This window comes from Pempheris klunzingeri, chromosome 22, assembly GCF_042242105.1.
Source record: "Pempheris klunzingeri isolate RE-2024b chromosome 22, fPemKlu1.hap1, whole genome shotgun sequence".
Classification (NCBI taxonomy): Eukaryota; Metazoa; Chordata; class Actinopteri; order Acropomatiformes; family Pempheridae; genus Pempheris; species Pempheris klunzingeri.
In genome coordinates, this window is record NC_092033.1 from 11715784 (window position 1) to 11741230 (window position 25447).

At 42.3% G+C, this 25447-nt stretch overlaps 1 protein-coding gene across 1 annotated transcript in view; it reads right to left on the bottom strand.

Moving 5' to 3' along the window:
• Positions 1-25447, bottom strand: part of magi2a (membrane associated guanylate kinase, WW and PDZ domain containing 2a) — a 212417-nt gene that overhangs the window by 137040 nt on the left and 49930 nt on the right. Inside the window, exon 3 of the mRNA XM_070853563.1 lies at positions 9337-9453. Coding sequence (XP_070709664.1) covers positions 9337-9453 — 117 coding nt within the window. The remainder of the gene's footprint in view (positions 1-9336; positions 9454-25447) is intronic.

Genomic DNA, 25447 nt, shown 5'->3' on the forward strand with positions numbered 1-25447 from the left:
CCCCCCCCCCCCTGATATTGACCTTGATAAGATAACATGATTAAAATGTTTACAACAGTTACAACAGTTGCTGTAATCAGGGTCCTCAAATTACTGAAGTACATTTCAATACAGAAAATTCATTATCCTGTCTGTGTGTTTGTGTGCGAGCGACACCACAAAGGAGGGACGGGTTTGGTTCACGCTTGGCCAACGAAAACGCCCTTTTAGCCACAAAGGCGCTATCCATGAATATTAAGGCTGTGGGTCTGTGTGTCCCCAAGCTGCTCTGTGGACCAAATCAAACACACTTCCTTGTCCTCCTCAGTCTGCAGGCGGCGCCTGAACCACCAGTCACACAGGGAGAGAAGGAGGTTGACAGGACACCTCAATTATCACACAAGGTCAGTTATTACTCTTCGTAGTACAAGCTTTGAAATCATTAAGACTTGATATGTGTAAAACTTACAAACTGAGTGGCCACTGCAGAAGTTTCTTCGCCGTTCATTATAGTCCACATACTGTATTTCCTGTTTAATGCAAAAACACATAGAGCAGCATAGGTGAGACTCAGGCCTCTACGCAATTTATATTTTTCCTCGAATCATCGGTCACAGTGCACCAGGACTCGTGAGCTGTTCCTGATAAACAAGCTAAAGTCTAATCTCTGTTGTGTCATTGTTTAAAAAGGTGGAGAAAACTCTCCTGTGAAGTTAAGGCTGACTTTAAAATGATGGCCCAAGGTTTGCGGTTCCATTTAGCTTTCTAGAGATAAGGCCGGCACATTCCCGGCTCGGTGGTGAACTATGGTTTGTGTAGTGCACCTCTCCATGCTGTCCAGACAAAATGAATACCCAAGTATTTAAAGGGAAGATAGTGCTACGAGTACAGTTTGGGAAAAACACAGGGGACTTTTTATGCTGGGATGTGGAGCGTAGGGTGTTAAAACATTGCACTGTAGGAACCAGTTAATGAAAGGGATTTCTCTACTTACTGGTTCAATGAGTTTTTTCAGCAGCAGGTGAAAAGGATGGAGGCAATAACTGCAGTCGCCCCACAGCAGAGAAAGGAAAGTTCAAGCGTCCCAGATATGCACTGATTCGGTGTAGTCCCTTGGCAGATTTGTTGTGATGACATGTTGCTCTTTCTAAATATGAGCTGATGGTGTGAAAATGTGCTGCTAAGGTGTGAGGATCAAGAGCTTCGGTTGAATTTTCGCAGTAAAAACTACAAAATGACACATCCTTTTATGAATCGCACACTGCTCAATATGTGATTTGTAGGACACGCTGCACACTAACAAACTATGTCCCATAAAAATGTCCCACCTCTGATTGACCGAGCAGAATTTTGCCTTTTTTGTGCCCAGGGCTCCGTGGTGACAGCACAGTGTGAAAAAGACACACTTAGACTACTCCTTGTGGACACAATTAGGCGAGTCGAGGTCCATTTTTTACTCTCTTACCCACCAGTTTTGATTATCTCCACTTTCCAACTTAAAGGAGCTGTCATTTTCTATCACTACCACCTCACAGACGCATTCCTGGAAAAACCGGAAAGGCTGTCACATGTCATGGGAGCAAGGAGGTGGAGTGGAACTGAGCTCCATTAAGAGCCTGCCGCTGAGCCGTCAATGCCTTAGCTATCATTCAAAACCACGAATAAGTTACAAAGTTAATGATGAAGTGTGGCTCCATGCGGGTTCAGGTGCCGCAAATGCTTCTGAATGAAAGTTTGTAAATAAAATATCACATTACTAAAAGGTTTGTGTCTATCCTAAACTGGCAGAAGTCTCTCACAGACAGATCAAGGTTTCATATTTCTTCCCTTATTCCTCTTGTTCCCCCAAGGACATCAGATCATTACATGGAAGATGGTGCAGGAAGCTCCCACGACAGCACGCAGTGAGGTGACCGCAGGCGGGCCACCTGATGGATTTGTCTACTTCACACCATTACTGGACTGACAAGGGTAGAGGTGGGAGTTTTGGGTGCGGTGGGGGCTTCTTTGTGTGATGATGGCCAATTAGGGAGCAAATTTCACACCTCTCCTCTATCGCGTCTGTAGGCTGCATCTGCCGACGAGCATCGAGCATCATGTCATGCTCACCACCCAGCACATCCACATCTGTGTCCTGCCTTGTCAGTCAAGCGCTCCCTCACCTCCAGCCCACATACGCACACAGTCACACCTCTCCATCCCCCCTTTTCATCGCCCGCCTGCAGGATGAGTGATGGCAGACAGGATTATTGCTTGTCAAAGTAATACATTTCTGAAAAAGTCGTCCATCAGATAGATCACTGTTTATGATGAGCTTAAATTCATGGGTTATGAAGAGCACCTCTGTTACACGTAGATTCGCATCCCATTTGCAACAAGCAGTGCACCGGGTGTCTGTTGTGTTTCTAGACTTTTCAAACCGACAGCCTCCATTTGCAGAAAGTGGGAAGGAGTAGACAGACGGGGAAGAGAGGGGGAGCCAAGAGGAGGGGTACGGCAGGGAAGAAAAAGAAAGCGGGACGAGAGTTTAAGAGGAGACGAGCCTTTGACGCAGACGGGGAGTGGAAACAGTTGCCATGGAAACCCCACCCTCCCTGAAATGAGTCAATGAGTTAAGCGAGGAGAGAAAAAAGAGGACAGAGTAAATGGCGGGATGAGAGAAAGTCAGCTTTTGACTAAAGCTATTTGTCTGATCTGCCTAACCTTTCTCAGAGGGTGAACTATAAAGACACAAATTAATACACAGCAAACCAAACACCAGGTGTTCCTGGTTCTCATTCGAATACACACAAGAAAACAAGCTACAATGCAGCATCATCCTGAGCCTAATCTGTTCCTCGTTCATGGGTCCCAGCTCAGAGCTCCTCAGTGAAGGTCCCCTCTGTCTGGCCTCCTCTGTGAGACTCACACTTCCAGCGTTTATTACGTTTTTCATAAAGATGCTAAATAATGGATGAAGAGCACCAGGGAGCACTTAGTCTTTTTTATCATCCTGATTATTACTGTCATCCATCAGACTTCAGACTATTAAGCAGGAACACAGACACGTGACAAACTAAGGAAAGAAAGAAGGGCCCGTCCTGGGTACCTGGCAGGCAACTTCATGCTGAATTCAGGTTCAGGACTCTTTGACAAGCATCAAATTGAGCAGAATGAAAATGAATGCACTTACTGAGTCGGATAGCTTGTTGGTAACATAATACACACACCGATGCACAGCAATACAAAGCAAGAAGAAGCTGCGAGCAGAAAAACTGATAATGATGGGAAGAAGTAAAGATAAGGGCAGTGCAGCGGAGCAGCAGGATAGACAGTGGGAGACAGACAGACAGAGAATCAGATTTCCTGCAATGCCGCAAGACTCCAGGATGATCAAACCAACAACTGTGTGTAGACAGATGGACTTGCAGTCTCTCTCTCATTAGTAAACACCATCAGTATTGGGCACAGTTGCCCCAGCCATTAACACAAACTCAATGCCCCTGTGGGCATCACACTCCCCATTAACTCACAGTCTCAACCACTACTTCCTGCTATTAAGGCATATGTTGACTGTGCGCACATCTAAAGGCTAGAGCACACAAACATGTGCATGAAAGTAAGGTCCTGCGAGCACTGCAACGCAACAACGCATTAAAATAGACACACGCTTGCACGCTTTAAAGACAGATGGGAACATCCAATCACACCCTTCATAAACTTTAAGTCTCCATTAGTGGATGTTCACTGGGATGCTCTGTTTAAGGGTCCCTCCTCTGCTATCAAATCACTTTGTTCCTCCTTTACATGGTAGCCAAGCTATTATCAATAGAGTGGGGGTTAATGGTGGAGATTATGGATGGCCGATATATACAGTAAGAAGGAAAAATATTTGTTAGGCTTGAGAGATACTGCCATGTTCAGGAGCAGCTATCCTCTATCCCTCAAGCTGCATTTGGGATCAACTTTGCACTTGGTTTGTCAGTTTATCTGCCATTTCCATCTATAAATGGTTACATTTTACAGTCTCTAAACAGAACTTTCACAAAATGTATTATACGGACAGTGCATGAAGACTAGATCTAGGTCACTAATTTTTAACAGCTATTACAGTTTGTTTTTTTTAACATAGTAACATAGTCAGTGCCATTAGAGATTAGAGTCCTGGTCTATGTGTGGGATCACTTCCTCGTGGACTCATTCACTTTTCCTACATTAGAAAGAGTTTCGTTCAGTTGGGAACCAAAATTATGCTCACTATTCTTCTTTTAATCCCAGTTTTTCCTGACTGAATTCTGTCCTGAATTCCTGGATAGTTTTCACATTTTAAGCATTTTTGAAGTTCAATCTAAAATCTGTCTACAGTTGACTGGGTAGCTGATTGATCACACGATAGGACGTAGCTTTGTTTTAATCAGTCAGAGCTTCTCTACAGTGATTTGTAAATTGAGATTTTGGACACTACTCAATCAGTGGTAATGTGAAATGACGATAATGCATTCAAACATTTTCAACAAAAAGTACTCTACAGTGCTTTTTCTTTCCATTGTGAGAAGTTTTGAGAGTACTATATTATCCATACATTTTACACCAGAATAAACTCTTTTACTCACTGACAGTCAAAGATGGACATTGTTCTTGCTCATCACTAAGTACTTAACTGTTTCTGCTTGGGACCATGTGAACAAATGTGCGTGCGCTAGTGTGAAGGAAGAACTGAGAGAATTCAAGAAGAGGAAGGCAAACAAGCATAAGCAAGACCTACTGTACATAAGAAAGAATGAAGCATAATAATAATGAATACATGTAGCACTAAAAACTAGGCTAAAAACTAGAATAATAATTCATACACTCCCGATGACCTTCATATTTTCATCACATATTTATTTCATATTGACACACTGTACTTATATATATTTGATTTAGTATTTGGAGGAAAACACGAGACACATTTGTTTTTAATCTTTCAGTTGATGTACCCAACTTTCAAGTTATTTACTCTAAATATCCAAGTTTACGCTAAGTCAAATGCTCGGAAATTAGTTAAAATATTTAAAACTGTTTTCAAATATTTTTCTGCTCAGCCCTGGAGGCTTAAAATGAAAGTACGCACACTGCATATAAATGAGTGTGTGTCTGAAACTGTGTGAAAGTCAGATTATAAAAATCTATAAATTTAACTGCCATGTTTTTCAGCCCAATTTTACCTAAATAATTCAACCACTCTCGATCAGTGTAGACCACTTAGGCGTCACGACTAGTCTGCACACACTTACTCCTCTCCGCTCTCTATCTGCACCATCAAATCTATGTGGATTACCAGACGGTAGGCCTGATTTCACATGGGCTCAGGCTATTAACGCTCTGACCTTGGATTTCAACCAGGCAATTTGTCTAAGAGCTGGCACAGCCTTAGCTGCCCTGGCTGACTCTGTCGAAGATCCACGATTGGTATGGATGGCAGTAACTCTCCTACTGTCTGCCCATCAGCCTCCATCCTTCCCGAAAAATGTCTCTTCTTTACCACTCAAGGGTTATGTTTGAATTGCTGTGATGAACTACTTCAGATCTTTCACTTATAATTCTCTTTTCTCTCTCGCCCCTTGGTCTTACTTAGATTTATCACTTATGATAGATCTCACCAGGCATCCTTTTGTCTCTGGGTTTCTTAATTTTACATCTGTGTCTTTCTCCTACATCGCTTGTCTACATGTGGCCCTATTAAATCCAAAGGTCCAGTTTACACCTGGTACTAACATGTGATTTATATCTAGATACATTATCTGGACAATGGCATGACAATGAGTTGGGTGACCTTTCACGTTGTTGGGCAGATTCAGTTCTTAGGAATATGATAATACTGTACAGATTGCTCATCACACATGACTGATCCAATCACAATTCAAGTCAAGCAATTATCTCTAAATGCAGTTGGGTCAATTCGGTCACATTCTCAAATTCTGTTCCCAATACGTTCTGTGTGCATTTACACTTGGCATTAACAGGTTTTTTTTCCCATTATCCAGATAATATATGCAGGTGAGGCAGTCATGAATGTATCAGTTTCCACAGAGCTGTCTTATCCACAGCACCATTGTTTGAGAACTTGTGTCTTACAGTCAATGTTAAAATGTGTCAATTTGCTTTTCTAACACGGTTTGGCCCTCAATAGAAGCAAATGCGTTAAATGTAAAGATCAACGTGCAATGTATTGGGCAACCAAGCCGCTTTTTGCTGATATACCATCAAATAATTAAAAGATGTTATGAAGCTTTTATTAAATTTGCTAATCTTAGACTCATCTATGAACGCTTTCATAATCGGGCTCCTCAGGTGCTCAGTGACCTTGTGGATCCACTTCGAGTTTTGGGCTCAGTAAGAAGTGGAGCATCCACTGGGGATTGTAAGGTGCCCTTACATAAATCCTTATTGGACAAACAACTTTTTCTGTTTGGGGGATAAACATGTGGGATACCTCACCTGTAAAAAACTCAAACTGGATCTTGACTGGGATCATTTTAAACTCATATTTGAAACATTTTTGAAAAGGGAACAGTCATGTAGTCATTCATGATCATCTTCTTGTTCTTGTTGTTTTATGGTGTCTCACTGTATTATAGTTTGTGTCTTGTATTGTTCTGTCTGTGTCTGTTTCTGGTGAGCTTTGTGTTTTTATTGTACATTTTTATTGTTAAATTTCTGTTTTGTACTGTATTTGAGATTTCATGCTAATGTCAGGTGTAAATAGAGTTCTACTGACCCAAGAACTTGGGTCGAACTTCAAAATCAAAACTCAGGGACTGCTTTTGCATGTTTCTTGTTGCATTCATCTTGTATATGAACTGTGTAAGAACTGTGAGGATTAGGTAAATTAACGATGACCGCTTGGTGCTCATGGTTGCATGGCAGTGATGTTTTAATGGATGCTGCAGAGGTGAAAAGGGACTGAAAGCCCCTGAATGCTTCTTTTTAAAAACCACTCATGAAATTGACAGCATGAGTTTATTTTTAATGTCATTAATCATAAATGTTGTACAGAAGCTGCAGCTGCCTCAAGCCTCTGGTTTGAGATATTTGGATATTCAGTACAGCAAATTTTACCTAATGTCCTTGGAAACGTTCCTGTACTAGAAAGGTAGCTTGGTGATCACGTTAAACTGCCATATCATTCATTTGGTCAGATGATTTAGCCATCAGGGGTGGAAGGTCTACGTGTCCTTTCACTGCCACTTTAAGTTGAAACTGAATCTGCAGTTGCTCAAAAGGAGTTAACTTGACCATTCTTGATTCTTGATTCCTCTTACAAAGCTTGGTTGGTGTTGTCACCAGGTGTTTAGATTTTATTTGTTGGCTTTTAAGATATCCGGGCCAAATTGGTAGAAGAACTATGTCCCATAAACCAGCATGGCCATCATGAATTAAAGGAAGAAGTGGAAAGAAAGGTGAAGAATGGGGTTAATAAATCAAGACTACAAAGCAATTCACAGGTAGAACCGAAAGAATGCACAATTTACATATATGTGTATGTGTATAGCCAACATGGATCTGTCCATCCATCCATCCATCCATCCATCCATCCATCCAGATATAAAAAGCTCAGCTTAGTCTTGTCTAGACCTCTTCCTCTCAGCAGCACTGAGGCCCATTGTTGAAGCTTCATTAATGCACAAATTAACCTCCCCTTACACTCGCTCTCGCTGCAACAGTTTATCTACAGTCCATTTACTTATGTGGTTATCATAGTCTGTGTCCCATCATCATGCCTCCTCCCCCATCCCGTTTTGTGTCCCTGTCCCTCTATTTGTTCTCCCATTTGTTCTCCCTCTTTACTGTTCACCTCTTTCTCTATCTCAAATGCCTCACCGGCAGTGGCTCTGTGAGTGGTTATCAGAGAAAATTAGGCCTCTGCTGCAAACAAATAGCTCTCTTTTGTTTCTCCTGTTGTACTCTGTTCAGAGAGGGGGACAGAAAAAGTGGCTGCAGTGAAATCTGCCTGCTCCTGGCCTTGAAGAATGCACATCCATTAAGGATTCAGAGGAGAGTTAGCCACCAGACAGCTGGGCCTAATGGCATGACAAGGCTAAGCACACACACACACACACACACACACACCATACACAGATAAGAGCTCATACACACCCCAAAGACACCTTTTAATATCATAGCCTGATGAGATGAGCACATGTTCAGCAAACAAATGGCATATAGGAATCAGAAGAATATGGAGTAAACATCAGTAAGTCGAAGCTCATATAAGAAACGGGGGCTTTAATAAGCCTGATAAAGGCCACACACACACACACACACATGCACTCACATACAACGCAGAGGCCCCAGATCAGCGCTGAATTCGAAATGCTGTCCTGAACTAAAAACACCAAATATCAATATTTTCAAGCCCTCCAGATCTTATCTTTGATTGCCTACACAACACTCAGCTGCTCAACAGTGTGCTCTTGTGATGCAGTTAATGCAGCTAATTAGAGACACTGGGCTGCAGTCAACACTTGAATTTAAAGGGCTGAACTTCCAGACGAGCCTGATTCCAGCAAAACCAACACTCCAGCAGCTAATTGATTACCACCACAGAAAGACAGTTGGGCGTTTTGGGATTGAAGCCAATATCAGCAAGGGACAGACAGTATGTCATCACGCACTCTTCCCATCTGGAATATTGGATTTAATCAAAGCATACTGTACTTCTAAAAGTAGGGAGAATCATAAGCAGCGATGAAAATCAGACATATGGTCGGATTCACCTGCTAGAGAGGCCTAATTGACCTTCATGCCTCCTATTTACATAGCAGCTTAGCCATTATTATCCTTGGAGCGCAAGAAACCAAGCACTCCTGTGTTAGAGTACTACTACCTCAGGTTCAGTCCACGTCAATGAGTTTGTAGTAATTTGATATAAAAAAAATTGTAATACGTTACGAGAACCTACAAACAATCTCAGCTTAAGGTTGGCTACTGAACGATCCACCTTAAAGAGCTTAATGTTGGAGCACTTTAGTAGGCGAATGGTTACAGCATGTGTCCCACGGTCGCAACTGTCGCCGGTCTGATTCCACTGGTCAAAGTTGCTGCATGTCATACCCTGCATTTTCCCGTGTCCTATCTGCTTCACTGTAAAGGCAAAGATACCAAAAAATATGCTCACTGTTTTCTACCTTTCTTTCTTTAATCTGTCTCTTACAGTAATGAGAGTCCCATAGAATTATTGTTGTGGCATCATAGATCTGTGAAGTAACTGTTTACCACAAGCAAAGTGCCACATAGTGAACCTGGATCTTTTGGGGCCCCAGAAGGTCTGGCCATGGGAAAAAAATACCAAAAGGGTTTCAGTCAAGGAGGTGAGTTGAGGACAAGGTAACTCACAGGGGACGGTGCGGAGGTAGAGGTTGTCCCGGATGATCTGCTGCAGCTCGTGGTCAACCAAGCCTTTCTGGAAGCGCAGGTTGAGGTAGTGGCGCAGGTCCTTGTCTATCACGCCCCCTGGAGGAACACAAGGGACAGGAGTGAGTAATCAGAAAGAGACCTCCTCCGTCAAATCAATCACTAAGACTTGAAGGGCTGCAAAGAAAAATCCTATAGAACTTAAGAAATGGCTTGAGGAAAAAGAGAGTCCTTCTTGATCAGAAATGGGGACAGCTTGATGTATTTGTGAATTATCCGGACAGAAATTGCCTGACTCATAATGTTTTCTGTGCAATTTCCAAACTTCAAGAGCAAGAAGAGGAAGCTCAAAAAGCTGCAGTGGCAAATGACCCAGAAATCACTGAAAACCACAGCAAACAATTTGAATTTGCTAAATCCCGACAAACAAACACAGCCATCACTAATGAACACACTCTGCCCTCTCTTGGATTCAGCACCTGTCAAGTACAGCCACGGATTGGTGGAGGTGTTAATTGGAACGGTGGCCAAACACGTGTGGAGAAATGTCTACATATAAATCACCTGCAGACACCCCCGGGGGATGTTTTTTACCGCCATTCTCCTCTTCCTCACCCTCACCTGAGTCCATCCCACCCCCCCCCCACCCCCCTTCCCCTTCCCCTTCCCCTTCCCCTTCATCTCTCCAGCAGTCCCAGTTCTGTGAATGGACTTCCACTTTAAACCAGTAAATCACGCTGGCTCAGCAGGACAGAGGATAAAAAAAAGAGAGTGATGGAGGGAGCGACAGAGAAATGGAGGAAGAGATGGAAGGCAAGGGCAAATCCCACGGGGGAGTAGAAAGGGGCAGCAAGCTAAAACAGGCATCAACTCCACCCCCCTTTCCCCAACAAACACTCCATCTATCTACTTCACCACACACTCACAATCACATTTCAAATGGAGACAGGACAGGACGTATAAGGGGGGTGGGGGTTGCTCAACTGACGTTACTTAAGGGATTCCTCATGCTGCCGCTATACCCAACACACTTGTCGTTCTTGTTGCTCCTCTGCATAGAGGTGAAGCAGCAGAGCGACCGACGGAGTGGGTGCACAGGCTGAAAAGACATTCGTCTCACCTTCAACATCCTCTTTAAAGCAGCAACTTGGCATGGTGCCACATTGCATTTAGCTGCTACCCCCTCACCCCCTCTTATTTTTCCCTCTGTGATCCTGAGGCAGTGACATCCAAGCGATATGCTGGAGACCACACATGACAGCAACACACATGTGCAGACGGACGCATCCGAACATTAACACACATGCAACCGTTCAGACAGAAGGTGGATGAAATTGTAGGAAAACGCAATGAGCGGCACATTAATTCAAGAATAACCTAGTTTGGAAGTTTTCTGTCATATTGGGGAGATCTTTTATTTAGCACGTTCTGGTTCTTCACTCGTGTGTTCTCAACACGCTCGCACACACACACACACACACACACACACACAGGAGCGTGCACTAATCCATCAGAGCTGAACTAATTCACGGAGCGCTGCATTATAATCATGCAAACCTGAATTACAGAGACCGGCTCCATCTGTGTCTCTGTCAAAGCCGCACGACCAGCCAATTTACATTTGCATGAGAAAAGAAGCCAAGCCAATGAATCTGCATACTGAAAAGGTGAGCAGACTCAGAATCACACACACACACACACACACACACGCATATTAACACACTAAATGGCACCTCTTGTGTGGACAGCGGTTGTGCAGCCAGTATAGTGTCAGAGTCCTCTTTCCACAGGTTTTGTGATGCAAATAATCTCCAGAGGAGGAAATCTTGCGTTGGATCTTTCCTGCTGGAATCCCCCCCCTCCCTCTGTACTGTCTTGTCCCTCAGGTCTCCAACTCTGTCTCGGTTTGCCCCAAACTAGTCACTGCCAGCCAGCCAGCCAGCCAGAGAATCGGATCACCTCTCTCGGCACTCCACGGTGGAGAGATGAAACAGGAGAGCGCGCTAGAATGAGTGACTGAGAGACACCGAGGCAAAGGGAGAGAAACTGTGTGTGTGTCAGAGAGCGGGAAAGAGAAGGGGAAGGGGAGAGGTGTGTGTGCAGGAGAGAGTGTGTTGCTGCGAGTGAGGGAGAGCGACCGCTGAGACGCAGCTCTGGTGGTGGGGACCTATCGCACTGAGATCCCTTTTTCTATTGGATCCCTCCAGATTCTCAAGTCCTACAATGCCCCCCATCTGTAGCACAGGGCACTACATCTGTTTTATGTGCCTCTTTCAGATTAAAAGCCATCCCATGCCACATCACATGCCCCCCCCACCCCCCCATCCAGTGGCCTGGCTCTGACCTTCTTCCATCGTCAACTCAGTGCCGTTTTACACCCACAGAGCGTAATTCCCACTAATTAGGTTTTTGTTTGTTTGTTTACTCTGTCGCAGTTTTTTTGGCCAGTTTTGATAATGCAGTCTTTCAATTTATCTCCTTCTCTTCTTTCCCTTTGGTAATGACATACATTCACATGTTTGTACTCACATTTGCAAGCCCGCGAACACAGCTTGACTTTAAAGGGAAATGGAAATGGAAGCTAACAACGTCACATTTTATTGGTATTATATCAAAGGGCAATAAAACCAGGAAGAGCATGCAGAGTTTTTAAAGACATTAGTTTAGTTTTGTTATCTATATAACTGTAAAGTAAGGCGGCTGCAAAATACATTTTCATTATCTGTCGTTTTTTGTTTTTATTCATTTATTAATTTAAGTAATGTCTATATAATGTAACAAACGGGGAAAAATCCCATTTTTCCCAGAGCCAAATGTGGTATCTTTGTGACAACTTTAGTTGTCTGATCAATAGTCAAATACCTGCATATAAAATGATGTAAAGCAGAGAAAATCTGGCTTTTCTGTTTGACAAATGATTCAAAATATGGAGCAAAAAGCACCAGGTTGAATTCTATTGGAATAAGTCTGTCAATAACATAAAATTAATGCTGTTTTATGCATGTTTCTGTGAAAAAGAAAAGCAAATTCAGCTTGTCCCAGAAATATAAGACTTCCTTGTTCTAGACTGTGAACTTGAAAGCAAGATAGGCCTCTTCATATTTAGGATTTAACTGGCCTGTTTGATCACCGACCATCACCAGTTTTTCTCCTCTTCCCTGTCAAAAATGTCCATCTAACACTCCACATGGCATCTGAAAAAAACCCTGACTCTTCATAATCTTGTATCAATTATTGTTCCCAAAATAATCAGATTCATTCAGCTTTTGTTGAGGTGCTGATTTTCTGCTGATCAACTAATCAATCAGTCAAATGATCTTCTCAGCATCAACAGTATGTGACCATCTGAGGCTCTTTTCACCGTCACTGAGCAGCAGTTAGAACACACACTGGTTACTGCAGCTCTCCTCAATATGGCCCAATATTTGGCCATGTATCCAAAAATAGATTTTGTGTGAGTGTGTGTGTGTGTGTGTGTGTGTGTGTGTGTGTGCATACAGCAGCACAAGGGAGTCCAATTCTTGCAGCGGCTCCGCTGGTCTGGAGTCAGTGAGGTGTATGAGGGTGAAGGAGGTCATCTTAACAGATGTGATGCTCTCTCATTTTTCTCTCGAGGTTGTTCCTCATCAGCTCTTACAGTTCTGACAGTGCAGCTGCCATGACACAACTGATATGTGACGGTGCCGATGGGGAAATGTGCATGACAGAGGGAGCAGGGAGGGGAGCGGATGGTGATCGGAAAAAAAAGGAGACCATAGAGGCTGCGGATTGACAGTACCTCAGGAAAAACCACAGCATGAGCCAATTACTGGAACATGACAACAATCAAGGGTAAATTATTTCCATTATTCAGTCATAATTTCCTCAAGGTCAAAGTGGAAAGGTAACAGAAACGGTGCTGTGCATTCAAGACAAAAAATGTGGGATGAAAAAACTCCTCTTTGCAGTTTAGGAGGCATTTCAAGCATGTTTACAGCCATGATAACCCTTTCCTAAACAGATGGGTGAATGAAAATCATTGTTGCTCTGCTGAGGAAGCCAATCCACCATTTAAACTCAGCAGGTGTCATGTAAAACCCCTGGGAGACCGGGAGGGAAAGAACAGCCTGTGGAGAGTCAAAAAACAAGAGAGCAGCTGGCTCCTCCAGGGGATAGAGGTGCTATAACGGCTAACTGCCTCATACCCTGGCAACAACTAGTGGAGCTCACAGAGGAGCGCTGTCTGCCACTGAAACTTCACTCAGGTGAAGCTCAGCTGCAGCATCTTTTCATCATTTGGGCCGTCTATGCAGTAGAAAGGTGCAAATATTTTTTGATGCTACATGACCAGACAAAACAGAGAAAAGGGCTGTGGTTTTCCCTTTTGCTCAAAAGGTAGAAAACCTACAACAACCAGAATGCACTGTAACGTTTTCGTCACCGGCTGGCTCCAAACAATAATTCCTTCACATGGTAGAAGCCCAGAATATCTGAAGACAAAAAAGCTGAAGAACAATCTCTAGTTTGAGAGATGCTGGCAAATGAGCAGGGAGCTCTGGTTGCAGGCGACATGGAGGAAAGTTTAACATGGTTTATTGACATTTACCAATTGCATTGGAATGATAAAAAGCTGGTTGAAAATCAGCAAAGTTCCCCTTTAATTATCTATTGGTTTATTGACTTTGGTTTGCAGTTGAAAACTATACTACACTACACTACGCTATACTATATTATACTACACTATACTACATTACACTACAGTTCTGACCTGGCTATATTGTAGCTATATATTTGGCCATCATATCATTGCCTGTGTATTTAGAAATAAACTGTAACTTTGTGATAACAGCATTGTTACAGTGTTGCTGAACGTACGGTAACGTTCACATCAGTATATCAAAGCTTCATATCAATGGTGTACTGGCCGTCTGGCACACCAGGACAAATCCTGGTGGGCTGCCATATCAGTGAGCCGGTGGACCATCAAAATTCCATTAAGTCTTTATTGGCCACTCGACCATGTGTGTCTCTTTGTGTGTGTCTGCTTGAAACTGACAGTTTGCTTAGCTAACATTAGCTAGCACATTAGTTAATACAGCAACATAGATGGTAAGCCTGTACATCGCTAACTTATTTACATATTTTTCTTTGCAAGACAAACATTTCTAAAGCTCCTCCTGAAGCCACACACTGAAGATATTGAGCTTGACTGAGTGAGAGCATGGAGGGAAGCGTAAGCACAAGCAGTGACTGACACTGCTTGTTAGAGACTCCTCCTGCCCTGATTGGCTGATTTTGTTCAGGCACGGTGAATTCTTGCAGATGCCATTAGGGACCAAACCAAAGGGACCTGATTACCTGTCTCATGTTCCCCTGTCAGGATACAGTGGCAGTTTCAGCAAATAGGACAAAAAGCTATTTTTATAAAAGTTGTCTACTGAAGCTTTAATACATGATTCTACTCTTTCAGTGTGCAGGGGCACGAAGACAGCCTCAGTGACAATACTATTTAATGAATATACATCTAGAGGAGCATATGATGTGCATATTCAAAGCAGAAATAAAAATATTGTTCTTCCATCAAATAACCAAGCCAGGAATAATAAATGAAATAGAATTCAAGCTAGCAAATTCAATTCTAAACCTGAAAGATAAAAATGTGATCAGAAATTATCAAAAGGTAACTAAGTTTGTGGGGATTGAAATGTGTGCCTCTGCTGAGCCGTCAGTCCCTGCGTGAAGAACTGAATTTTAAAAAATTAATTAGGCGCTTTATATCACAACATCGAACGAATTACTGCAGCGATGCAGCACATCTCATAAAAAGAGACAATGAAGTAACCAAATGTCGTACGTATCATCTCTCATGTATCAACAGTTCATGCAGGCGCACAGTTTAGAAGCGGCTCTGTGTTGACTCAAGCTCGCAAGATCATCATGAAAGACATAATTGTAGAACACACACACACACGCATATAAAAAAACACTCAAAGTATTAAACAAAGATTTCAGCAGCATTGTCAAAGCCAAGTCTTCAGTCTCCTGCAGAAGTCTGAAAACTTTCCAGTCTATCAACAAAAATCCAGCATAGAGGGTGCGCTGACAGTAAGTCACAGCTTGGGCCACTGTTGTCAGAGCTGTGCTGACAATATTTATCACACCCTGCTTTGAGGGCACCCGTCGGCAGTCACATATGTAGCATTATCACGCTGTGTAAGAGTGTGTGTGTATGTGTGTGAGCGTTAAAGTCAGGGGGAGCGCCAGTAGACAGCTGTTTAGATAATCAGACTAATTAAAAGATCAGGATGAGCTTAAAACCTTGCCAGTTTCACCAGACACACACTGCGCTCTGTTGATTAGTCTTCAATGAACATGTATGATGCCAACTCTGTGGTGGAAGTGGGTTTACAGGCACGCACACGCACGCACGCACGCACACACACACACACACACACACACACACACACACACACACAAAGACTGAAACTGAATGTTGGGACAAATCTTTTGTGTCTACACTACAAATTGGTTTATGTGACAATAGAATGTTATTTCCTAACTGCTACAGACACCCATTGATTTCCATTCAATTCAAGGAGTAAAATCAAATATCAGTCTCCTGTAACTTCTTTGTGTTATGTTCAGTAGTCAAGCAACCGGAATCTGTTTGCTGCTTTTCATATTGTACGGAACTAAAAGGGAGACACTGGATGCCTGGGAGGGTAGAAAAATACATCAAAATTTCTAAAGCTCTGCAGCATAAAATATGGAAAAGCTGTGGTCTTTAAAGATGTGGGAAATATTTGAGTCATGATTTAAATGGAGACTGAAAAATGATAGTTTCACTGATTTCAGCAAAGTACCAAATTAAATCTGTTTACGCTCAAGTGACAAAGCCCTCTAGGGGCCGAAGGAATCGTGAACGCTGGTCAAGGTTAGTTTCTTCTATCCATGATCACGATCGTTCCCTCTGCTTAACCACACAGTTACTACTGTAGCCATGATGGCAAAGGTCACCTAACTTCGACAAACCCAAATGTTGATATTTCTCTAAACCTAACCAAACCTTAACCATAACGTTGTCAGATCATAAAACCGATTTTATTCTCCAACGGCTGTTTTGAAAGGCACAGTCAAATGATGTTGTTGTCCTGCATGTAGGCTTCCTGCATGAGACCAGAAAACACTTCAGTATCATTCGACAAGAAATGGACAAACAGCATATTTCACCTATTAATTTGAAGGACATGTTTCTTAGGAGAAAAAGTCCAGTATCAGAGTTGAAATGCAAATATATACACCTTTTCACAAATTCCTCGGACTACCTGTTTCTAGTTGTGCTATGAAATCTTTATACAGAAAGAAACATACATTATACATTATTTGCCTTTAAGGCAACTGCGTTAATTATCTGAAATCCACATACAGAGTTTTTCCAGCTCTCCAAATACCACCGGTGATTACGTAGCGTACCTTCCTACTGTTGCTTTATGCCGACCATCCCCAGCTCAGCCATTGCCAAGGAAATTCACTCAGCCCACCAGCAGCCTGCTGGTGTGTGAGCGTCTCTCCTGGCGGGGGAGGCCTGGTCCATTTTACCCTGGGAATGGGACACACTGATAGTGCTGCTGGAGCAGGAAATGGAATATGTCTTTCACGTGTCGCCATGCCTTCCAGAGGCCATGCTAAGCAGAGGATTGATGGGGAACAGCATGGGAGAGCAGACTGGCACCTCACATTTCAGAATCTGCCTTGCATTCAAACACATATGGCTCCATTTATACCTATCAAACTGTAATCTGTGTCCAGATTTGCTTCTTGGACAGGGACCAATCTAATCACACTTTTGGAGGTTATCCCTTGTATTTGCATGAAATCTTGTTTTCTGTAAAGTCTGCATCCTTATCTGATCGCATTTTTGTCCCTGCTACTGTATGCGCATGGTGAATATGTGGGCGGATAGGACAACAAGGGTTTAACGCAGGTTTTTGTCTGTCCTCACATCTGTATTTGGTGTTTTGCTGGTGAACGAAAAAGTTGGCTGAACTGCATTTGAACCTGGCTTTGCATAAAAGTACGTGATTACACAAGGTGCTCTACCTTCACTGAGCAAACTGATTTGCATGCAAGTATGCTATTGGGTGAGCACCAGCTGTGATTTGCATGCAGGCACAGAACCGGACGAACACTGACCACCAACTGTAGCATTAATGAGTGAATGCCTGCAGATGTTGTCTGCATGTATAGGAAAGGCAATGTTGATTTACAATGGGAGTAATTATACCTGGAGCTTCAGTGTCATTCTTTACTCTGGTGGGACATTTAACACAGGTATGTATGGGTCTCAAATCAATATTTTTGAAAATCTGACACTACACTAGTTAGTGTGACCAAATGCATGTCTGCAGCTCTTTAAAGCTATTTTGGTTATCTTCACTGCTGTGTCATTGCTTCACTGCATCTTGTGTGCATTTAAACCTAAATATTGTTTTTCCTTAGAAGAAACTTTGCATGTGACGTGCTCATAAATGGGTTTTTGCAGGTAGCACTGAGTAGTGATAGTAATACTGGAACTGGATTTTACTACATGAGCCTGTATATGTTATGTGCAGGAGAGCTGTAGTATATAAAAACTCGATTATGCTTTCTGTGCAGTGGATGCCTTAACATCATCAATCCACACAGCATGATATTCCTCAATACCCAGTGTGATACGTACCATAGGCAAGGTGAGGATCCCTACAGAGGCCTTATACTAATGTTAAAGGATGTCTTGACCCATCATTGGCCTCAGCAGCCGACACCAGACTCTGTCCCTGTACTAAGCTACATTTAAGCTGCTAAACCTCTGAATGTAGGATTCAGAGGTTGCTCTAGCAGAGAGCTAAATTTGGCTGCCCACACTGGCTTGACTGACAGTTTTACCTAAAAGCCACTGGCTGCTGCAAAGTACTTCAGCACTCAGTTATGTCTCCTGGTATATCATCCTTGAGAAAGGGTTGTTTTACACCTCCAAGATAAGCTATGGCTGAACACAGAGAGCACATGGGGCAAGATTTTAGAGATATGAAAGTGAATCGAAGGTTAATGTGAAATCCTACCTGCCCTCTTACCCCGCACTATACTAAAGCTGATTTTATATTATACAGACTGTCTTTGCTCATCCTCCTGCTTAATGCTGCCCCTGAGTCTACTCTACAACCATTTAGCCCTTCCCCACTGTTCGGCTTAAAGACTTGCCCCCCTACCCCCAACACCCATGTTGCACCTTACCTACAATATCCGTATGTGTAAGTGCTCCCTGTGACTCTGCCTTTGGACATTTAAACCCCTCTTTTAAACTGGCTATGAGGCAGCTTAAGACTCACAGCCATCTTTTACTATAAAAGCTAATAACTAACTACCAGGTAAATCAAACTGTAAAGAGTTTTAATCGCTGGGGCAGCAGATCAACCTGCAGACACCACAGCTTCAAGAGAACTTAATATAGTAAGTAATTTTTGTGATTTACAGTGTAACGCATGTAAAGTTTCTAGAAAGTTGGTGACATAGTCATCCAAATTTACATATTTCTCCTGCATTGGTCAAAGCTGCACCAATGTTGGCAAGCAGGCTTCTTTCAGCTCTCACAGGAATATTTGTCAAATGAAAGAGTGGTGTTAAACATTTGGTCCTTTTCATTATGTGATGAAACATCCTCTAAACTGTTTGACAACCAATACCCAAACCAGGAAATGAAGATCACGTAATAACAGAATAACACGGGGCAATTAACATCTCTTTACCTACGGATTCAGTGCACTGAGTTCAGTTTGCCTGGGATGCCCTGAATTCTCTCTGCTCCTGTTCCCATAAATCAACTGTTGTCTCAATTCCTGGATCTTATCACTTTGAACTGCATCATGCCACCTATCCAAGCTTTTACTGTAACTGCCTCCCTCTTTCAAGCAGTCCATAAATGACTGCTGAGTAACCGGCCAATAATGCATCAAAGAGAATTAAACTCCCAAACTATTTATTTGAATGCAGTTGCGTAATGACATGCACCTCGTCTCACGTCTCTTTTATCTCCTCCCTTTTAGCGCTTTCTGATATTTTCATTTCTTTTCCCTCCCACCTTCTTTAACATTCTCCCTTTTCAGGCTATTTTTCCTCCCTTTTCCTTGTTTCTATATTTGTTGAAGAAACATAATAATACTCAAATGTACGCAGTCTTAAGGAGTAACTGAACAGACTTTGTTTGCCTGACACAGCTGGTGGGAGTGGCTTTACACTGACAACACAAATAGGTATATTGAAGTCCTGCCATCACATACAATGTGTGTCTGATGCTTGCAGGGACAAAGTAAATCCATGCAAATATTTAGTGTTGAGATCAACCTTATGATCCTTCCGGCTGGCAGGCGAGTTAGCAATTAGCTCACCATTAGTTCACCAGCTAGCACTGAGAGTCGTCTGTATGGCACCAAGCTTCAAGCATCTCCTGTTTCTCAAGGCCGTACTGATGAAATCCCACTCTCTAGCGCATCCATGACTTGTCAGAGCAGCATTTATTAGAGCAAAAACTACTGCTTTTCAAAACTTGACCAACAGAGGCTCAGTCAGTTTGTTCACTACTTTCAGTTTAGTTTAGTGAACTACGACATTCTTGTAGTTGCGATCAGTACTTTGAGGGAACAAAGACAACTGGAGAGTCCAAGATGGAGGAAGCTACCATAACAACGTGGTGCCATCCACTCTTGTCTAACCCTCCTCTGCCAAATGAGAAGCAGCTGCAATAGTGTTTTATCCTCTTCACATCTATTTTGCTACGAACTAGCCACAAGCAACAGCAGCTACTGCGCAACCCACAAGTTGTCACATTTCTGGTGCGACAGTGCACTAAGGAGAGGAGCAGAGGTTGGGACGCTTAAGATCAGAGATAGACCGAAATGATAAAGTCGATGAAGATTAGGTGATTTCAAAAGAGAGATGCAGACTGTCACGGATTTGCCCTTCCTGTGAGGAATCAAAAGAGGGGACACATCTCCAACAGAGCGAGCACATCCAAGCTGCACCCATACGATGGCTTTGAAGTCCAAGAGAGTGTGAAATAGCCTCACCTTGGTCTACTGGTGGAGTCGTGCATTCAGACTCAACATGCGAATGTCACTGTGCCAGTAGCTCAGTCGGGAGGAAAACTAACCCCCCCCTGATCAAGACAGGGATCCGTCTCCTGCCATCTCCTGTCAAACCATTTCCTCAAAAACATGTCATTTCGCTTCGACACTGCGACGGTTTCAGTTTGAAGACACAAAGAAATTCATCTCTACTGAGGGACTGAGGCTTTCAGGCATTATGCAGTGGACTGAGCGGCAAAAAAAAAAAAAAGGGCAAAGCAGACAAACTCGGTGCTTAACAATTTGGTTGCCTTGACAACAATATTACTTCTATCATAGTAAAGACAGCACTAAAAGCTGAAAGAGCCAGTGAAGCAAATCTCACACAATGTTATAATTAATTCCATGTACTCCCATTTTGTATATCAGGCTAAGTCTATTTCCTTAGAACAAAGGCACCACACAGAGATTGAAAATTTCAAGAATTGGAGAAAAAAAAGGCTCTTCAAACCCCTTCAACCATATTACCCTGAGCTTACAGAGCAGCTATAATAGTTTAATAATCAAGTAATATTTGTATTAATTGCTATTACTCCTGATGAATGAAAGAGAATCTGGATCCGTGCTCTGAATTCATGGGGCTTAGAGAAGCGGCAATTAGTGCTGAGAAGACAGGAGGAGAGGGAATAAAACTGACACAAACAAGGGACATTAACAAAAAAACAAGACAAAGAGAAGATGGCACGGTCAGCTTCCCCTGGGAGATAAGTACAGAGTTGGAAGGAAAGAGACCAGTTAAGATCAATATTTTGCTTCTCAAATCACCTTAGGGCCTGCATCCAGTAATCAGTGACATCCCACGATAGAGCCATTTAGCCCCACTGAGGTATTTAAAAATCCAAAGAGGAGATGAGGGGAGAGAAGTGGGGCTTTTGACAATATAATGAGAACATTTAATTCTGCTTTTTTCAAACCAATATTATAATTGTGACTTTTAAAGAAAGGTCAGTGTCCAAGTCAACTTAGCTACTTTTCTATGGGATAACTGAACAACACAGAACAGTTTGGTGCATATTAACTTGACAACCAATCAAGACGTTCATTTTGCTATTTGGCCAACTCACGAAAATTAGAGTACATACTAAATTTGACAAAATTGAGAAAGAAAATTGGAATAAAACTTTGACCTCTGACAGCTTGTAAAAATGTTGGTAAAGGATGATTCTGCTTTACTACAATCCAAGTCTTATTTTTGTAATTTTGAACATGATCAGTTATAATAAAAATGTTCCCAGTTCTAAGCAAATACGTCGGTGAGTTCAATGTTATCAGAACTGAGAACAATCATGGGCAAAACAATAAAAACTATAAAAGAAGACCCAAAAGTGTAATAAATTGTACATCTCACTGAAGCTTGACATTTGATGTGAGGTGTCTGGTTGAACTGAGTGATGACTGAGTCATGGCGACACCAACACAACTGCAGGAAAATGGGGCTTATTTATATCAATGGGTCTCTAGCTAATAGCCAAGTCATAATGGCTGCCACCGGGCTTAGTCCTACCTACGCGTTGTCACTGTTACAGCACAGTTCTCATTACACCTCGCTGGGGCCAATTTAATTGAACTAACCCAATCAGAGCCCGGGAGCGCTCCGGTCTGCTGAGCTCGGCAACACTGGTAATAGAAGCTGATGGGGGAAAGATTAAAAATGTTGCTGCTGAGTCACGCTTTGCATATCCCACGTTCCCTGCAATGTTTATTTGTGCTAGCAGAGATGAATTATGGGAAAGTGTAAGCCACTTGTGTAGCTTTCTGAGAGCAAACAGAGCTGAGGTGATATTCTATGTAAATGTTTCTTTAGTGAGTGTATTGGGGTAAAGTGGTGCATGTGCAAAGTGAGCTGTTGAATATTCCTTTTCAATTATGTTTTAATGAACTGTGACAATGTGAGGCTCAGAGGGGAAATGTCGAAGAAATATTTGCTTGAAGTTTTATCTCAAAGAGCGGAAACTTCATGCTGTACAGAGATGTGCAGGGAGATGTTAGCTGCCTGATTTCACACACAAACACACACAGACACACGCACACAGTGCATTAACAAGAACTGAAATTAATCCATCAAGTCTGTCTTTTAACACACACACACACACACACACGCTCGTACACTCAAGTTTTAAGTGATTTACTAGTTCTTTCTCATTGATTCATACTCGAACACACACACCCACACACGTTTACATCGGAGATTTATAGAAAGCTAGCCCAGTGTGACCTACGGAGTTACTGTTGCTTCAACAACTGCCTTCCTCACCACAACCTGTGCTGTCAAAATAACCGCCACACACAGCCAATCACAGGCACACTTCAAAGGCCTTTTTGCCCAATTGCATTTGGCAGCCCGACTCCAGATCACAGCTTACTGAGCAAAGCAGAGAGCTGTTTCTGAGTTAACATCCCCCAACAGAATGCCTTTTATGGATAAACCAATACATTGCAAGAAAACGGAAATGCCCCAGAGAGCTCACAGACAAACACAAACATAAGCAGTCCAAGCACAAGCAGCCAGCGCAAGTGTGCACCCTCTGGATGAGAACATTCGGAGTGTGGGGCAGACTAGAAGCTGCAGTGTGTGTAGATCATCTGAGGTAATCAAACTCCAAGAGGGACCCTTGTCAGGTCAGATCTTAACAGGATTTCAACATGAATCCGTCTAAAGCTCTCCACTGTTGTATAGGGACCACTCACCAAACAGTCATTTTGGTGTGCGGAGAAAGTTTTGAGAGGCAAATGTGTTCGGAAGCGTGACTGCCTGCAGTGCATTATTAAGCACCCCGTATCTGGGAAATGGTCCTGAGTTAAAGGTCATCTGCATAGTTTGAAGATGCATCATGCAAATCAACTGCTTCACATTTGCATAGCAATGAGGCTACACAATTTGTTGTGGACATACTTTGACTAACTTAGAGTGATTTTAGTGGCTACAAAATCTTCAAACGGCACCAATGATTTTTTTTTTTATAAGAGCAATGGTTCAAATTACAATATGTAATGTGAGAGGGGTCATTCATAGTAATGACACTAGAGAGAATTATCTGCAGTTCCTCTCAGCTCTATGGAGATTTTTAGCCCCTTTCAGCTTATTGTTTTGTTTTTAAGGACAACAAATGTACCATACTGGTTCACCCTCACTGCACAGATAAACCCACTGTACTCTACCACCGAGCACTACACAGCAGAAAAACAAATTTAGCAACCACCTGGTGAACATAGTGGAGCTTTTAGCAGCTTAAGAGCCAAATTTTGTCATTAGTCAGGCCAAAGCTAAAATGAGAGTAAATGTTTGGACTTTCATTTTTTGGGTGGCCAGAAACACTACTCTAAATTAATACTAATGCTGGCTATGTGTTGGCTGTACTCAGAGATGCCTCTTTACACATCTAGGGTTTGCCATAGCAACTTTATAAGGTGATGATATATCCTTTTTTGGACTCTCAATGCATTACTTTCAGTTGTTATTTAATGATATTTATTTGACTGCAATTTGACAGCTGATTATTTTCTACATTGTCTGGTCCTTAAAATATCCACAGACAGTGAAAACTGCTCGTCATTTTACATGTCCAACCAATAGTCCAAAATCTAAAGACATTCAGTTATATTTCTTTGCATTTGTGCTTCAAAAATTTGCTCTAAAGCAGACAAAACTCAAACTCAAAGTGTCGCCTGCTTTAAGCCTATAATGATCCAGAGTGCATTTTCTTAATTCAAATAAAACAGGTAATCATAGATTAAATGAATCATGAATCCTGAATCATTCCCTTTGACAACCTTTTTAGGGCTACTGGTTCCCTCTGAGACACCGATCAGACTCAAACCTTTGTAACTGGATAGCTTTATGCCCATGTGTGAGTTAAGGTACTACTGGCTCATCCAGGTCAGTCCTCTTTGCTCAGCCACAACGGTGCAACCAGTCAACCATTTCAAATTCTCTCATGTCACCCCCCCCCCCTGGAAACACCCAAATCACAGGCTGCCTGTGGCTAACTGCACTGGATTCAAAGCACTGGTGCTGGCACACAAAAAAGGCTGCTAAAAGAGCTGCAGTCCATAACTCAAAGCCACAGTCCGACTATGCTCTCGGTCCAACAAGGACAACAGACTCACTGCTTTGAGTATCTTCTCTCTCAGGCTGGGGATTACAAAAAGTCTCCTCCAACAAACAATCACATCCCCGTACGGCTCTTCTTGGAGCTAATCTCATTCATGATTACTTTTGACCCAGCAGATGGACTATTGCTATATCATCTCAGTGAACTGTGGCATTTCACTGCAGCCTACTACCTGACATTTATGTTATTTTCATTAATGATTTGATATTTTTGTCACCTAGCCTTGGACAGATGGAAGCAGCAATAACCAGACAATGTGTCTACACTGTTGAAAATAAAAAAAAAAAAAAAGGAAGGGGGAGCAGGTTTTCAAAGTCATTTTGATCCCTGGAAAAATCTGTGATCTTTTATCTGTGCACTAACTTTTCCTTCTGATAATTTTCTTACATTATGGGTGTTTCTGTCATTCTGTTTTTGAAGCGGAAATATAAAATATGCAAAAAAATGTTCCTCAGGATTTAATGCACGCTGAAATGCATCTTTGGAACTGTAAGCTAAATGACATGACTGTACTGTAATGAAACACAGAATCAGCGCTGGCGTTAACAGTGATATTTCTGAGTAAATATAAAACATAAAAAAATAATAATAATTGGCATTTCATGGATAGAAAATGGCTCAACATGCAATCTATGGTTTTAAATCAGGTTGAACCTTACAAGGCCAATGCCCAGATAGAGTCAACCGGTTGGGGCCGATCTATGTCATGAACACTCGGTAGAACGTTCGCTAACAGTAGCCTTCTAAACGTTAATGCTACGTTCCCACTCAGAGACTCATCATCATCACAGCAGTTAATGCAATGGAGAGAGAGAGAGAGAGAGAGAGAGAGAGAGAGAGAGT